This window comes from Siphateles boraxobius, unplaced genomic scaffold (genome assembly GCF_051911475.1).
Source record: "Siphateles boraxobius isolate OS27281-9 unplaced genomic scaffold, OSU_SipBor_1 66, whole genome shotgun sequence".
In the NCBI taxonomy this organism is placed as follows: Eukaryota; Metazoa; Chordata; class Actinopteri; order Cypriniformes; family Leuciscidae; genus Siphateles; species Siphateles boraxobius.
Genome location: NW_027509193.1, coordinates 29,200,415 through 29,217,793, shown reverse-complemented (window position 1 = coordinate 29,217,793; position 17,379 = coordinate 29,200,415). Strand labels below are relative to the sequence as shown.

Here is a 17,379-nt window from a genome sequence, read left to right as displayed (position 1 = left end):
TACTACATGTCTTCGGCCCTCTGATAGTTCATACTTTTTTTCCCTTTCAAGTAGTCTTTTTGCTGAGAAATCTTTAATGATTCCTATAAAATACATGCAAGAGTAACATTTACCAGACTGAAGCAACTTGGATTTACTTGATTATTCATATAATAAAATAGGCCTACATTAAATAACTAAATTTATTTAATAAACTTAACGCTAAATAAGACAACAGGCTTTTGGGAAACAATAATTAGCCAATCTCTAATTATCAGTGAATTGCATATGAGCTATAAAAGCCTGATGTATGAAATATGATACAAAACAAACAGAAATTTGTAAACATTAATATGTAAACATTAATATATATATATATATATATATATATATATATAATTTTATAGATATCTCCATAAGTTATTTATCTTTGGTATTACTTCATCAAAATAATTTAATTTTAAAATAAAATTTGCCTTAGACGTTCAATTCAAAACCCCAAAATTATTCGACATCTACTGCACTGACAGACAACACAGACAAATTCAACATCTTGATTCAATTAATTCCAGTCACACAGAAATCTTCAAACAAAGTGACCAAGAACCAGGATAAGACTTACCTTGCAAGCACGGGTTGAAATCAATCCATTCATGGTGTGAGGCATGTGAAACATGTACCTGCAGTCACGACTGGCTTTGTATAAACATTTTTATTTACTCTATACACTTACATGAACAAAACACCATATAAACACAAAGAGACTGATGCAGCGGTTAACTAACCATTTGATTCAGAGGCCTTGTACGCAAGTCTTTTCTTTTTTTCTTTTCATGAAACACAGACGGCCGAGGCAGCACAATGCTATCATACTGTACGGTACATGCTTAGTACACTGCCTGCATCAGGAATGGAAATCTCTCTATAGACACTACCTCAAAGTAAAGAAAGTATAAAAGTATCATTTTACAGCAGTTGAAATACTGACATTAATAGCAAGTTTTAAATCATTAAAACCATGAAAGAGACGAAGGAGGCCAAGTCTGAAAAAAAAAAAAAAGATTAAACGAAACAAAAGCTTTAGGCTCATGCCTCTGCATCTGTGGAATATCATTTCTTCTGCATGTGGATGTTTGTGCCTTTTTTTTTGCAAATATGTAGCACTGTTACCAAGCAACCCCACCCACCATAAAAATAAAATAAAAGCCACACAACCTAGTGTGAACTCTGCTGTGGATTTGCCCCCCAAAAAAGAAAGAAAAAAAAAAGGGATGTATACAAAAGACCAAATTTAAAACCTCCAGGAAGAGTTTGTTAGGATGAGCATCAGTGGATTGACAATGGCACAACACATTCATTTCTTTAAGCCCAGCAGTAAATAAGTATGAAGTGGATATGAATTGAAAGGTGGGGGGTGGGCTGTAACAGGGGTGAGGAGACCTGGTCAAAACCCATTTCCATTAAGTGAGAAATCTTGAGGTTTACGGCGAGAACTTTTTGGCTTGTGCTCTGACCCTTTTTTCATACTCCACTCTGTTTTGGCTGAAACAGAAATGCAAACACAAGATACATAAAAGGCAATAAGAATTTCAGTCTCAATAGGCAAGACTATATTTGAAGGTGCGTACCAGTAAATTGTGTATGCCTCAGCCTGTGCGGGATCCTGAATATTTGGTTCATTAAGGAGTTCTTGGATTCCTAGCAAGATCTAAAAAGATAAATAAGTTGTGGTTCTTCATGAGATAATACTGCCCTCTTCAGGAATGTATTGAACATTTGGCTTATGGATATTTTAAAAATCACACCACAAACCCATGCAACATTTGCAGTTCAAATCTTCTAAAAAGAAAAACAAATCCATATTTTGAATACAAAAACGAAACAATTAATCCTTAAAAATGATCTTGAACCACACATTGTTATTGGATATACCAATTAAATGGACCAATGCATCAATTTAAGGGATGCTGATTTCAGTTTGGTTTTTTCCCCCTAAATGACAACTGATGCTTGTTAACAGATCATTAACCGTTAACTGACAAGACTGTTACATTAGAGTTAAGCTAAATTAGAAAGAATAAGTATCTGTGATACCAAAATGGTTTAGTTGTACGTGCTAAATAGGCCACATACACTTCAGGAGTGACAACTGCATTTAAATGCGGGAGTAAGTCAGTTACCATTCCATGCATGTACGGAACACGACTCCCGAAACTGCGATGATTGACATAGCAACGTTACCATGCGTTACCATGGTTACCATAGCAACGTTCTGGCATCTAGTCTTTGGTCTCAACTATTCTGACCAAAGTAACATTACAGCGACAAAAGACCCACGGAGTTCAGAAATTTTAACAGAAGCAGTCAACGGAGGCCTCATGTTTTGGTTATGTTTGGAAGCGCTGCTTAGACAGAGCGCGCTCTTGCAGTGTTGCCATGTCCACGTATTATAAGCATTTTGGGGCTTGTTTAAAGGGGTCGTTGTGATTTCTTGTTTTCCTTTTCCGTAAGCGTGTTATGTAGCCGTTTGTGCATGTATAAGATCTGCAGAGTTAAAGCTCAAAGTGTCAAACCTAAAGAGATATTCTAAAGTTAAGGCTCAGCCACGCCTTCCTAAAACGCTACGTCAAATCTACGTCAGTGTGTGGGGGAAGAGTTTCATAACACCGGCCAAATGTACACACAAAGGCAGTGGAACTTTTATTCTCGCGGTGTTATTGTTGCCGCCGGCGCCGCCATGATGTGGAGACGCTGTGTTATTCGTTGCGAAAGCCAAACTACTTAGTTTAGCTTTCCAAAAGAGGACACAATTAGAAAAGTGCTTAAGCTTTATTTACAACACTGTTCCAGAACAGTACAACTAAAATAGAGTAGCACTTGCTTGTCGTTTCTACGATCCCAAATGCAGACATAGTTTTAAGTTTACATAGTGTTGTCCCCCCTGTAGCGCGTCGCACAGACAGTATAATCAGTAATTATGTCCCCACTGAAATAAAACCTTACCAATCTGATACGATCTGGTCCAGTCGCGCTGGCAAAGTTGATCGATCAGCTTGGTCATCTGCATTTTTCGGTTCAGATTCGGGCTCGAATTGATAAGGTAGTACCGACATTATCACTCTGGGAGCTGATGCTCCAAATATGGTAAGGGGCGTGACACTGTGACACTGCCGTCACACACTTAAAGGGGTCATCGGATGCAAAATTCACTTTTTTATGGTGTTTGCATATAAATGTGTCTTTGTATGGTGGTTGTCCCAACACTGCAAGGAAAAAAATAAATCTATTCACTTTTTTTATCCTCAAAAAGTCTTAACACTCAATGAAACTGTTTGGATTTTTACATTTACATTTATTCATTTAGCGGATGCTTTTATCCAAAGCGACTTACAATTGCAATGTATGTCAGAGGTCGCACGCCTCTGGAGCAACTTGGGGTTAAGTGTCTTGCTCAGGGACACATTGGTGTCACAGTGGATTCGAACCCGGGTCTCTCACACCAAAGGCATGTGTCTTATCCACTGCGCCATCACCACCCCAGCCAATCACAATGCACTGGATCTTTGGAGCACTATGATGTCATAATGCTCATGCTCCGCCCACAACCACTGACGGACTGTCCCGTATTAGCATATTTCTGCCCTCAGCCATTCGACACCCCCCATGGAAGAGAGGGGTGGGGTGAGCAGTTGCTCATTATCATTTAAATTGACATGCACAGAAACGCGTCGCTGTGAACAGAGGTGTTTTTGAGGTAAAAAGGATGTTTTTCACAACCATTGAGGAATTTTAACAAAAGTATATTACAAATTTTGGCAACTTGAATGAGTCAAGGTTTGTATTGCTTTCCCTGTGTTACAGATGAGAGCTCCATCTCTGATGCATGTTAAAATACATATCAGATGTATCCCTTGGCTGTCATCTCTCATCCCATGTAATTAACAACAAGTTGATCGATTCGGTTCCGTACACACTGCGTAAAATTTTTGTAAATGCAGTTGTCGCTACCTGAATTTTTTGGGAGTTAATTCAGTTGTAGAATGTGGTCGCACTCCCATTAATTACTGAACTGTGTGTACAGAACTGGATTAGGCACTAAAGTGAAATGACATGTGTAGTTTATTTAACCATGCAGCAAAGGTTTTAAACCATCTTGAAAATTATTTTAATAATATCAGTAAATGGTTTAAAATGTAAGGGTTAGTTTGCCCAAAAATGAAAATTCTGTTGTTATTAGCTGTCACTCTTTAAGGGTTATACACACCAGGACGAATATCGGTGCGCGCTATTCGCCAGCGTTTTTTAAGTTCATACCCAAGCGATTTCGCTTACGATGAGCCGAGTGAACATGCGAATTCATTCCTTGATATTAGATGGCGCTTAATGTAAAACAGAAATACCCCCCCGGAAAGACAATTAAGTGAAATGAAACTCACCATCAAGGCCCATTTGCTCTTCAATACCACTCCATAACAGTTCTCTTTTATCAATATTTTTGTAGTCGCTGTCGCGTTTGTCATACAGTTCCTTATGTTCCGACACCAACAGCTCTACATTTATCTTGGCTTGCATCTTCCTCGCCTTCTTCCCGGCAGTGTGTAGACGCTACTTGGCGTATATCTTCTTCACCGTTACATATGTGTGCTCGGAAAGACCGTTTTGTGTTTGAGCGCCCCAAGTTGTGTTTTACTGCATATTCAGAAGCTCCAGACACGAGAGCAAAAGCGTCAATCTCATTGGTCGGATTTGACGCAGCGTGTCAAACCAAAAGAAAAAAACGAACCCGAGGCGTTTTTTTTTTAAATGACGCTTTTACGCGTGGTATTTTTCGTGTCGGTGTGCACTCACATGGGCGCCCTTTGTTTAATCAGGAGGCGTTAAACGTCAGGGAATATCGCGCTTGAAATTCGTCCCGAGGTGAACAGGCCTTTAGACAGCTTTCACAACTAGGGGGGGGGGGCGAGTGTTCAAAGAGATTGTAAAAAATATCAATATATATTGAGTGGTTTAGTCAATTTTCTAAGTAGACACAATCACTTTAATTGAAAATATTGAATTTACATAAACATTGATCACCGAGCATAAACAGAAACTCAACCGTACCTGCTTGATGCATGACAAGCCTCATTGGTTCTTGCAGAAGCTCAAACGTGCTGCGTAACACGAGAAAGAACCTCATTGGTTCTCACACAGCCGTTTATCATATCTGATGTGTGCGTTGATAAATTATGTAAATAAATGCTTAAATTAAATCATAAAGCGACCGTGTCTTTTCAGAAATTTTGGATTAAACCATTCAATTCATATGGATTAGTTTAACAATCTAAAGTGTCAAAGTGGTAGTTGCTTAGAATGGAGGGACATAAATCTTTCCGCTTTCATTAGAAATATCTTCATTTGTGTTCCGAAGAGGAACGAAAGTCTAAGAAGATCCAAGCTTCACAGCTTACCTGCTTGATTGTAATGGCAGGCCTCCAGTCTTTGTCTTCCTCTAAAATAGACAAGCATACGGTACCAGACGGATATACATTCGGATGGAATAAAGGAGGCTCAAATTTACCTGTAGAAGAAGTCACATCATAAAAATCTCGCATAATTAAAAACACAATGTGCATACAAAGTACAGATAATAGATTAGCTACACTAGACATCTGATTTACACTTTGGTGGAGAGGAAGGATAGTCATCCTTGAACAGCATCCGAAGTTTGAACAAGCCTCCCTCCCACGGTGTCTGTAGAATAAAAAAACAATCATTTACTTAAGTCCCCCTGTCAAAAAAAATCCATCTTTTAAATGTTGTTATATGTCTATGTGCAATTTTTAATATGAATTTGCAGTGGTGCAGACAAACCAGTATTTTCTCCTTTAAACTGCAGTTAACTAAAGACTCTCAAAAACACTGTTTGAAATCGTTGGTGTTTCTGACGTCACAAACTACCTTGTAACCAATCATCGTCAACGAGTGATCATCATCGAGTTGGTCTCTGAGCTGGTGCGAGTGAGTGGACTCATTTGCATATTCATAGAACCACGTATTTATAAATGAGGCAAGTCTATTTTAAAGCACGAGGAAATTTGTTTTCAAAGAATTTTATTAAATGTGTCATTTTGGTGATCAAAGATGAGTTTTAAGGAATAAAATTGACTACAGGGGGACTTCAGCATTTTGTTTTCCCAATCATACAAATGACATTCTGTAGTAGTTGAAAAGACAAGAATTCACAAGAGCAGCATTCAATATGATGTACATATTAGACATAAACAGTTATGCGTGCCTGTACTGTAAACATTGAAATGGCACTTACTCCTTTTTTTCCTGGGATGGCACACTCCCAATTCATCAAGTTCATCGTTCCATCAGGGTTTTTTGTCGGTACGGCTACAAAACCCTAAAAAATTTAAAAAAAAAAGGCGACTTTTTTGAAATCCTGTGGGTGGCTGCAAAAGTTTCAATATGTCAGACTCTAGAATCTTTTTTAATCTATGCTCTCGTTTCTGTAAGCACACACACCCCAACAGTTTCAATAGAGTCTTCTCAGCTAAATAAATTAAAATAAGTGACATCTTAAAATAACATCTCCACCACAGATGGAAAGCACTCCCCTTCAGTAACCCCTTCGCTGCTTTTCCTCCGAAGGCTAATACTGCAGCTCTAATCATTTAAGAAGCTTCGAAAACATTTGGTGATTTTGAACTGATAAAAAGACCCTCCATGGGTCTACACAAAGCCTGTTGCTTCTCAAACATTTAAAGAGCAAAATAATAAATAATATATATACACACACATCTCGCTCTTAATTCCTATATAACAGCCTCACATCTGTGATCGGAATCATCATACTTACAAAAGGATGGTCTTTCCGCCAAGCCTTCCGTTCTTGTGCGAGACGACTTAACGCTATACCAGACATGACTTGTGGCCCACTTAATGATTGAAAACCTGAAAAAAAAGAGACAATATTTTCTCTTTAAGCAAGATGCACTATACACAGTCATTATGCAATAACATTCATCAGGATTTGCTTACATTTTGACATTTAAATTAAAAAAATAAATAAAAAGTAAGGTTGAGATTCCCATTAAAGGGTAAAACCTTAAAACTACATTTGGTTCATACAAATGAGGAAATGTCATTGGACTATGAAACAGAGCTTTTGATTTCATAAGAACACATACAGTAGTGAAACTGTAGCGGTGGTGATACACACTGTTGTTTATGGTTCAGTAGGAGATGTATGATCTGACAGAATCAAACAAATCCTGGTTCTATCAACCCAAGGGTCCTGGAGTCAACCCAACATGTGTAACTATGTACTGTGTTAATGATATGTGTGCTAATTTTATTAGCAGTGATAAGGTTATTACGTTCAAACATATTAACCATTTGACTGATCAGGATGTCCAATAATCCATTTCTAAAACTTATTTATATATCCTCTGGTGTCTCTAAAATGACAAATATAGCGCTCTCCCTTCATTTCAATGAAGTTCAAAATAGAAAAACATCAATATGGTTTCAATATTAATTACTCCGAGGGTTTGATCATCATGAGTCAAAAGGAGCATTGTTTACAAATTGCAAAAGGAGCAACACACTGTTTACATCTTTTTTTAAAGGCTAGGTAGGCGATTTGCTCCAGAAAAATTTTTGCTATACTGGTTGAAAGTCTCTTCACACCATGATAAAAGTGGTCTAAACACACATGATAAAAGTGGTCTAAACACACATGATATATATATATATATATATATATATATATATATATATACACACGTTAAATATTCACCCAATCATTGTATTCCATCCGAAAGCAATGATACGATGTCCCACCTGCCTGTCATTGCATGCATTTTTTTATACCTCCGCTGCTAGAGCAGACATTGCACGTCATCAGCGCATTTCATACTACGAGTTAGACAGACGTCAGTCACCGAGCACCGCAACCGAAACAGCAGCCACCTTTTACAGTTCCTCCTGAACCAAAACAAGCTTATGCTGCGTTCCCGCCATAACTACCATAATTTCGATGGTAGCGACCAGGAGCGTTTTTTATTCCATATTGAGACAGCTAACGATTAATTGGAAACAAAAAATGGTTGATTTTTGGTTCTCTTTATCAGGTTGTTGCTTGGTTTTTAAGACTGCTTTAAAAAAAAAAAAGAATGTGCACTTGCAGTCAATTATAAGAAAGTAGCAGAGTTTAATCAGACGAAATGATTGGAGAAGTCCAGCATACGTCACTTGTGGTTTCATCCGAAGATCTAGGTGACATTGATTAAAGTTAAACAATTTTTTTAAATGTTTTTGCAAAAAACGCCAATCTATAATTTGTGGAGAAGCGATAATGTATGAAGTGAGAAAATAAAAAAATGAGTAATGTTTTCAGAAACGCATGCGAAAATGATTGTGTAATCCGACCAACAAAGTGTCAAATTAAGGGGCCATTAACTCTAACAAGAGGAGTTGAAAAACATTACCAAACAAACATGTACAATAAATCGCAAAAAAACTAAATTAACGTTAGCTGAAAGTCAAAATCTATAATGAACGTGTATAGTAAAGCCATTTGGTGAGAGAACGCAAGAATGAAGAGAATGATATAAAAAATAAGCAAATTACTCAGGGTTCCCATAGTTGACACAATCAAAGCAACTTATTTTAATGAATATGATGCCCCCCTATGTCTGATTAGAGTAAAGAACAAATAAACCGCATTGAACGAATATACCTGTCAGATGCACATTTTTTAGCGCGATGCCGCACAGCAGCATTCCTCACTGCGCGCACATCAGCCGCTGGTTGAACCAAATCACGCTTTGTTGCGATTAACTGCTCGCGTCAAACTACACGGACATAGATGCATGCTCTGGATGTGTGCAATTACATAATTATAATACAAGCGCGCGCTGTAATTTGTCGCGTGTAGTCTGGATAGGCTGTTAGCCTAGCATAGCTGGCTAGCTAACAAAACCCGCAAACAAAACACCGCAAACTACAGTAGGCGTCCACAAATTAACCCTGCTTTTACTACAGACATACCTCGTCAGTGAAGGTGAGTACTGTATTCTATCAAGAGCCGTTTAATTGGGAATTGGCGTCAAACTCAAAGCAACAATCTAGCGAAGTTTCCCTCCTGGAAAAAAGAAAACACAGACATTTAGCCAAGATAATTAGGACCAGTGAGTACACACGCAGATGCCTGAATGAAACTTTCAACAGTGTCCATATATAACTTACCGGCTAACGAAGGTATTCTCTATAAACGCAAACTGATATCACCTGAACGTCCAACGTAAGGCAAAACACGAACAGTTAATTGATTAATTAACAATGTAGCTGATTGAAACATTTATATTTTGTGATTAGTTCAATAACACTGCATTTTAACTTCGGTGCTGCTTGTTTTTACCGAGTCAGAGAAACCCACTGATTTAAAGGGATAGTTCACCCAAAAATGAAAAGTCTGTCATCATTTACTCGCCCTCAACTTGTTCCAAACCTGTATGAATTTCTTTCTTCAGTTGAAGATAAATTAGGATATTTTGAAAAATATGGGTAACCGAACAGTTGATGGACCCCATTGACTTCCTGAATAGGCTATGCAGAAAAAAATACCATGGAAGTCAATGCCGTCAACTGTTTGGTTTCCCACATTCTTTAAAATGTATTATTTTGTGTTCAGCTGAAGAAATAAACTCATACCGGTTTGAAACAAGTTGGGGGTAAGTAAGTGACAGAATTTTTATTTTTGAGTGAACTATCCCTTTAAGAAATTAAACATTTTGGTCAGGCAGTTCTTGGACACCTAAAGGATGTCTGTCTTTATGGATACATATGTTTGATGGTTTTAATGTGAACACATATTAGTCGAATATTCAAAACACATTCTGCTATTTTTTTATTTATTTTTTGCAGTACTGTAGGCTATATTACTTCCATTTTACAGCACTCATACCATAATATAAAATGTCACACATTTTTCACTGCTTTTTAAAAAATTGTATACCCATGCCAAGCCCTTATCTATCTATTTTCTGCTATATTGACCCCCTAAAATAGATTCTGATGACACTGCACATTTATCAGGCCCATGATGGCAACAACAGGAACTAACCTTAATTAGCTTCATTGAGGGTGGAACATCTGCAAATGGGATCTTGTTTTAGCCGCAACCACATCCTTCATGTCATTCTTTCGTCACAAGCACTCTGACTGTGCATGTAGATCAGTAGAAGATTGGCATAGCGTAAATGTCAGGTGGAGTAATGCAATGTACAACTGGTATTTGATTGAAAACTGCAGATTTTTATATTTTCAGGAAAATTTTATATTTTTGTAAACCGGTTCAATGGGAATATTATCAAGGTAAGTTTTAGAATATCTCTACTTCTTCCTTTAAAGTCACTTTTACCTGTATTCTTTTCCCCAAACTCGATCATCTATTGTCACCTTATGTTGATTATAGACTAAACAATATGATGATAAACATCTTAAATGTTTGTGATGCTTTTCTATATTTTTTATGTATAAATATGTAATTATGTGTATGTATTATTAATTAAAAAAAATCTTAAGTTTGTTGTTATGTTTTATCTTTTGAAAAATTAAAATGAATTGAATTAAATTAAATGTACAATATGAAATTTGGTTATACATTACCGATATGCCGTTATGTATTAAAATTATGTTTATGTTTATGTATGTAAAGTTATGTTTGCTTTCTTTGCAGTTTGCATGTGGGCTCTGTACAATGCATTTGAGCAGGGCTCACCACAGTTTCTGTCATTGTTTCTCCACAATGGCTCTATGGCAAGCCATATTCTTGCTTGTTTGTGGACTTATTGAGTGCAGTAAGTTTGCATTTATTGCAATATTACCATTCCTCTAACACTGTAAAAAAAAATGCTGCCTTAAATTAAGTACAATCACCTTGGATGTTTAAGTCATTTCAACTTAAATTACATTAAACTGACTTTAAAAAAGTTGAAAATTGCTTAACTTATTTTGATGAGTTAAAACAATGTAAAACATATGTTGTCATAACGTATTGATCGTATACGTATAATTTTTTTACAGTGAAAGTTCGTTTCATCTTGTAAAATAAGTGCCATCATCCTCAGAAAGTTACAGCTGCAACAGGATGATTTGCCTTGTGTCCTTTGACCTAAGCAGGTCTTGCTTTGAGAAGAAACGCTGTACCGTTTCTGTAGCTCGATTAACCACATTTCCTCTCAAATCACTTTTTGCAGATGATGCCGTATGCAGTGTGACCTGCACCACAGACTTCATCTCCAAGCTGAACTGCTCTAATTCTGACTCGGCAAGAACGGCTTCGTGTGATATTGTGGCAGATTGCAGGTACAGATCTAGCACATTGTGTTCTTACTTTTGAGAATGTGAATCTACTGGATCATTGTCTGGCCTCTGCTCATCGTTTTTTTTAACCTGCTATCACCATTGTTCAACATATTGTTTAATTAGCACGTTTCATGTCTCGCAGGGATGAATTGGGAACTGTAATAGGGAGCTGCAGTATCATATCGCCACAATCCTGGTGCACAATGGAACCTGAGGATCTGGAAATGATTATGTCCTATGATACCAACTGCTCTGTCATAGTAACAGAAATGGCCAAACAAGGCAATATGGAGACCACGACAAGGCGTTACTCTGAAAATATTACTTTATACAAATCTAGTAAGTTCCTCTATCCACTTCAGCAGCAGTGTAAAAATAAGTGACATTAACAGTGAAATCCAAATCTGAGTTCACTACAAAAAGTGCTTTGTAGTGAAAACCCGCTCTTTAGATTATAAAAATGTTTTTCAAACAAGTTGTTTGGGGAACCCAAAATGGTTCTTCTGTGGCATCGCTGCAAAAACCCCCTTTTGGGGCTTTTATTTGTAAGAGTGTATGAGGATTTTCACAGTCTTGTAGTTTTTTGGTTTGTCCTCTTTTGCTTTAAAGTTTGTCTCAAACCTGATGATCATGTTCTCCAGCATGATTCAAGATGCTCCAAAGAGCATCTTGAGCTTCAGTGGAAGAAGAACATCTGGCTGGCTGTACAAAGTGTCACATGATCATAGTTAAACATACATCACTGATTAGTGACATAGAAATTGTGCAGAAGCATGAATATCGCTTCTTAATTTTACATCATAACCTTACTCAAAATCCCTTAAACCTTTTAGTCGGAATTGGATTTTAATCCTAGATTTTTAATGTGATCTCAGACTTTTTGGACTCCACTGTAATTCATCGGCCTCGTTTACTTGTGTACATTATTCACTAACATTTGTTTTGTTTTGTTTTTTTATAGTTAAGCTAATGCAACCTTTCAACCTGAGCATTGCAGAAATTGATGGGGGTTTCAACCTCACTTGGAATGTGGCTTATGAAGAGCACTTTCTGGATAAAAAATTATACTACAGAGTACGATTACGAACTAAAAGTGACCCGGATGAGGTAAAATAGCAATTTGTCTATCCATATGGAGGGAAAAAGACACACATTTTTCACACTTTTTTTGAATTTGCACACTTTTTTTGAATATGCTGATCATTCCACAGAAGGGGCAAATTTACACTACGCAGGAGAACCGACAGTCCATGGTTATCATCAGTGAAAAACTCCTGCCAGGGAGGCAATATGTGGCAGACATTCAGGTCGCTGTAAATCCGAGGTCGTTTACATCCATGTGGAGTGAATGGAGCAACAGTGTTGAATGGACATCTGACTCTCCAGAGACAGATCAGTACTATTTCCTGCTGCTGGCACTTCCTGTTGTGGCGGTGGTGCTGCTGGTGTACAGTGGGAAACTGTGAGTATCACTTTTATTTGTCTAGTATTTCACCTTGGCCCTGGTTTCACAGACTGGGTTTAGACTTAGCCAGCAGTAGGTCTTAGTTAAATTAGGACATTTAAGTAGCTTTTTATAAATGTTTTTTTAATGGGATGGTGTGCATCTTGAGACAAAACAATGGCACTGATGGATTTTAAGATATGATGGGCTTAAGCTTTGTTTTTAAAACTAGCACTTATGTTCCAGATTAGATCTGCATTTAAAAAAAAAAAAAATATATATATAGCATTCTCAGTACTAACTGTTTACTTGCCAAAGAGAAAGTTCAAAGTCTAGCTCCTCATTGAGGCCATGAGGTACATTTTTAAGACTTTAGGGAATTGTATAAGCTCATACAGAAGTCACTTTGTGGGATATGGAGAAGTGAAGCAAACTCAAACCTTTCATTATGACTGTTTCTTCATTTATGAGTCACATGAGTGTCTTTATTATCTGTTAGTCATATGCCTTTGAGGGTTATATTAACCTTTCAAACCATCTAGATTTGTTCACTCCTTCTTAAAAATCTGAAAGATTATGTACTGAGAAGTTTGCCTGATATCCCACATAGTGACAGGCTTAATAAAAGACTACAGACAAGTGTGATCTTAAATTTCGATAGCGCCTCCTCTAAATGAATATTCCAGTAATCGATATGACGGCACTTACCGTATATGAATAGTCCTTTCTCAACTCCTACGTTCACAAAACCACAACAGCAGCAGATATGTTTGTGCAGACAGTCTATTTTCATATAGGTCAAAAAACTGGAGGAAGTCAGAGCTACAAGCTCTGCAAGTGCATAAAGCTCGACATTTTCCATGACAGCTGCTGTTTTCATTTTTTTTTTTTCAGCACGTAATCATCTTATGTTCAGAAATAACAGCCTGTTTTAAATGCATTGACTAAACTACACTCCAGTCGTATAACACTTTGTCTTTTTGCATGTATAGAGGGGGCATCAAAAAGCCAACCTTATGGCAGCACATCCCAAGCCCGCATGATTTTTTCACACCGCTCTACCATACACATCAAGGAGACTTTAAGGTATGTTATGTTTCTAAATCTCTTGTGCATAAGCAGAAGTCTCTGAGCGTGTATCATTAGGGGACTTTCATACATGCGACTTACTTAACCTCACTCGCAAGCGGGGAATGTGACATTTTTCAAATGAGTCAGTCTGTAGGGGCTTCAAAGAAACAGGAGGGCTCACTTAACATTTGGTAGCGATTGCGTTAAATATGAAAACTGAAAGTAGCAGTTTTCCCCTCTAATGGAAAGTACTATGAGTTCAAACCCAAACTCAGATAAGGTGGGTAGTTATAAATAGTTGTTTTTAACTAAAGGGGAATTTAGTGAATATTCCACTGGGTTGTGAGGTGAAAAATACTACCCTCTATCGAAAGCTCGAACAACAAAATAAAAATGAGTTATTTCTTGTTGTTATTGTCCCTCAGGGCACTTCAGTAACTCTAAGATATTAATAGTTGCCCCTTGAGGATTTCTCTGAAACATTAGCGTTTTGAAATGTGACGGTGTCTGAACTTGAAAGACTCGAGGCACCAGCTTTATTTTTCGAACTGAAAGGGAACACATATTCCAGTAGAGGGCAGTGACAGGCTGCAATTTGCAACTTTAAATAGTTTCTGTGAAAATAGTAGAGGTGTGTCGTGTGGTAAGTGTTTTGATCTGCTCCGTTTTTTGTGTAAATCGCTCCGTGACACCCAGTGTAATTTTCCAACCCCCCTTAATACTAAAATAAATTACTCTGAAAATTCTACAACATAAATGATTGATAAATAATAATTTTATACCTGAATGTTATGTCTTTTGTTTTGTAGTTGTGCTGTTTTGCGTTCATGATATCAGTTTTTATTCGGTGTGCACAAAGCACCTGAATGCTTGAGTCATTTTTACTTCATTGGTCTAAAAGCATTTTCACGTTACTACCATTCATAAAGATGAAAAAGCTTTTAATTCATTATTTTTGTTACCTTTTTTTTATTAACGCATTTCAAAGTTAAGGAAGTGGTGATGGCGATAAGATAATCTGCAAGTAGGCAGATTATTTTGGGTGTTTTGACATTAAGCAGTGAGGGTTTATTTAGTCAGTGGGTTAGACGGATCATGTGATAGGCTGAAGACTGGAGTAATGATGCTGAAAATTCAGCTTTATCACATAAATTATTTTAAAAAGTTACTTAAAATAATTTAAAAAGTTAAACCGTAATATTATTTCACTTACATTTTTGACTGCATTATTGATCAAATAAATGTAGCCTTGTTGAACACAAGAGACTTCTTTTACACAAACTTTTGAATGGTAGTTTATACATTTAACATCATCAATACAATGACTTGAATGCACCTCATTAAGATGAACATGTTTTTAAAAATGTTAGAGGGATACATGTCCTAATATCATAATGAAGACAAACAACTAATTAAAAGAATGACATTCTTGAATATAATCACTTGGCATAATCTTTTATTATTTCTCAGAAAAAAAAGTTAAGCAGTGTTAAAGTTGTGCTAATCAAATTGGTGTGATGCAGGAACATTTAAAATATTTGTTGTGTATATATATATATATATTTACATACATATATATATATATATATATATATATATATATATATATATATATATATATATAATATTTTTTTAAGTTTTATTTGTCATTGACCTACCAACGAATACAAAATCAACAAGTGTATCATTTGGTAATATGGCAGGACTGTGGAAGTGACTGTCCTGCCAATTGGCCAGAAAACTTTCACACTTCTCACACACTTGCTGTTGATCACTTCAGTCTTCAACTTAATGTAATTTATTTTCATCATGACCAAATAAGTAAAATGATCTACTTGTGTTTTATTTCAGAGGTGGGTCGGACCAGTCCTGATGTTCAATAACTTCGATTCCCATGAGAAAAGCACCACTTTGCAGGTGCTGTGTGAGAACCAGCAGAATGACAGCTCAGAGGAACCTAGTAACAGCAGGAACGGTGAGCGGGACTTTGGTCTGGCGGGTCAAAACTCATCGAAACTCTACTTCCTTGGTGGCAACAGTAACAGTGTCGCACACTCTGGCGGACACATATCGATGGACACCGTTACAGTGTCTGGTCAGGAGGGCGTCGTGGCCGACTGGTCCGGTGACAGTCAAAGACGGAGCCTAGAGGACTTCCTCGATGACAAAGACACCAATCAGAGAGCGGCTGAGATCGCAGACAGACAGCCTCTTGTACCTGAAGGCAGTGCGAGTTTAGACTGTGATGACTGGCATCTACAGGAGCACGACCTGGAGAACATTGAACAGGTCTCGCAGGACTCTTACGGTTCCGATGATGGTTACCCACAAATGGGATTGGATTTAGACACCATAGACAGTGGATTTCTGGAGTCAGACTGTTCAAGCCCGTCGGCTTTTGATGGGAACGAGCAGATAGAGACTGATTCACTGGATGGCGTGGGAGGCTCCAATTCGAATTATGTCAAACAGTGGGTGGCTTTTACAGCAGTTCAAGTTGATGCCCACAGCACTGGAAAGTAGCTGTTCATGGGAGTTTCTATTACTACATCAAACTGAATCGACCACAACTGAATAATAAACAGGAGATGCTGAAAGCGTCTATATAAAATATCTGAAGACATTGAATCTAATTTGCTCATAATGTGTTGATGAGCAGTTACACTGAACTTACACTGAACTGTATTTGTGGCATAATGCCACAAAATAGACTAAATGTTAGTAAGTTGTATGATCGTTCACAGGACATTGGTTTACATTAAGGTGCAGGACAGTATGCATAGATGCATCTCAATTGGTGTACTATTAACAATGTAGACCAGAGTTTGCGCAACGAATAATCAATATCCATCACTCTAATTGTACATTTTCTGTCATGCTCTATTTTTATCTGTCAGTAAAATATTGTAATGCTTGGCATTTTAAATGTGACATTGATATCACAAGAACTTCTGTGGCAACGATAATGAACAAAATCCCATTAATTATTCCACTGAATTATACTTGGAATGTTTCATTTTTCTCTTCAAATCGTCCCTCTCCTGATCAGTTTTGCACTTTAAAACTATATTTTCTCCCCTATAGACCTTATGCGCCAGAGAATCGAGGGCACAGCCATCTTTAGAATATTGTCTTTGAACCTCTGTTTTTAGGGTCGCTCTGTATATCTCTATGGCATTGCTGTCCAGGAGTAATTAGCTTTTGAAGTGGATTTACTTGATGTAAAGTTAACGAAAGTTATCATGAGGATTGTAATGTTTAAAGCAGATGTCTTAACAAATGTCAGTAGACCAGGAAGATTTTAAAATGAGCCGTTCATTTATAAATACGCAAGATCGCTGTGAAAATACAGACCGGAAGACAAAAGACAATGAGCGCAGCGCTGAAAAGGGGCGGGGCTACATAAGTCTATACTTCTCTCGCTCTCTCTCTCTCTCTCTCTCTCTCTCGCTCTCTCTCTCTCTCTCTCTCTCTCTCTCTCTCTCTCTCTCTCTCTCGCTCTCTCTCTCTCGCTCTCTCTCTCT

General features: G+C 37.3%; 2 protein-coding genes across 2 annotated transcripts; one reads left to right on the top strand and one right to left on the bottom strand.

Annotated features, from left to right (window-relative positions):
• Positions 1 to 672: 672 nt before the first annotated feature.
• Positions 673 to 9,158, bottom strand: ube2ia (ubiquitin-conjugating enzyme E2Ia). The gene is made up of 7 exons (XM_077213409.1): positions 9,022 to 9,158; positions 6,827 to 6,921; positions 6,287 to 6,370; positions 5,640 to 5,712; positions 5,430 to 5,539; positions 1,608 to 1,687; positions 673 to 1,521 (listed from the first exon to the last, which is right to left on the bottom strand). Exons 2-7 carry the CDS (start codon positions 6,890 to 6,892, stop codon positions 1,461 to 1,463), a joined length of 474 nt encoding a protein of 157 aa, XP_077069524.1. The 5' UTR covers positions 6,893 to 6,921; positions 9,022 to 9,158; the 3' UTR covers positions 673 to 1,460.
• A 4-nt stretch (positions 9,159 to 9,162) lies between these two features.
• il21r.1 (interleukin 21 receptor, tandem duplicate 1) lies at positions 9,163 to 16,857 on the top strand. The gene is made up of 8 exons (XM_077213408.1): positions 9,163 to 10,347; positions 10,712 to 10,832; positions 11,232 to 11,340; positions 11,483 to 11,679; positions 12,302 to 12,447; positions 12,552 to 12,802; positions 13,777 to 13,870; positions 15,707 to 16,857. The coding sequence occupies exons 2-8, from the start codon at positions 10,733 to 10,735 to the stop codon at positions 16,376 to 16,378; spliced, it is 1,569 nt and encodes a 522-aa protein (XP_077069523.1). The 5' UTR covers positions 9,163 to 10,347; positions 10,712 to 10,732; the 3' UTR covers positions 16,379 to 16,857.
• Positions 16,858 to 17,379: the final 522 nt, after the last annotated feature.

Coding starts and splice junctions, on each gene's coding strand:
- il21r.1 (XM_077213408.1), top strand. CDS start 10,733: ATGCATTTGAGCAGGGCTCACCACAGTTTCTGTCATTGTTTCTCCACA. Junction 11,680..12,301: donor TATTACTTTATACAAATCTA/GTAAGTTCCTCT, acceptor GTTTTTTTATAG/TTAAGCTAATGCAACCTTTC. Junction 13,871..15,706: donor CACATCAAGGAGACTTTAAG/GTATGTTATGTT, acceptor GTTTTATTTCAG/AGGTGGGTCGGACCAGTCCT.
- ube2ia (XM_077213409.1), bottom strand. CDS start 6,892: ATGTCTGGTATAGCGTTAAGTCGTCTCGCACAAGAACGGAAGGCTTGG. Junction 6,371..6,826: donor GGCGGAAAGACCATCCTTTT/GTAAGTATGATG, acceptor TAAATTTTTTAG/GGTTTTGTAGCCGTACCGAC. Junction 5,540..5,639: donor TCCTTCCTCTCCACCAAAGT/GTAAATCAGATG, acceptor CTTCTTCTACAG/GTAAATTTGAGCCTCCTTTA.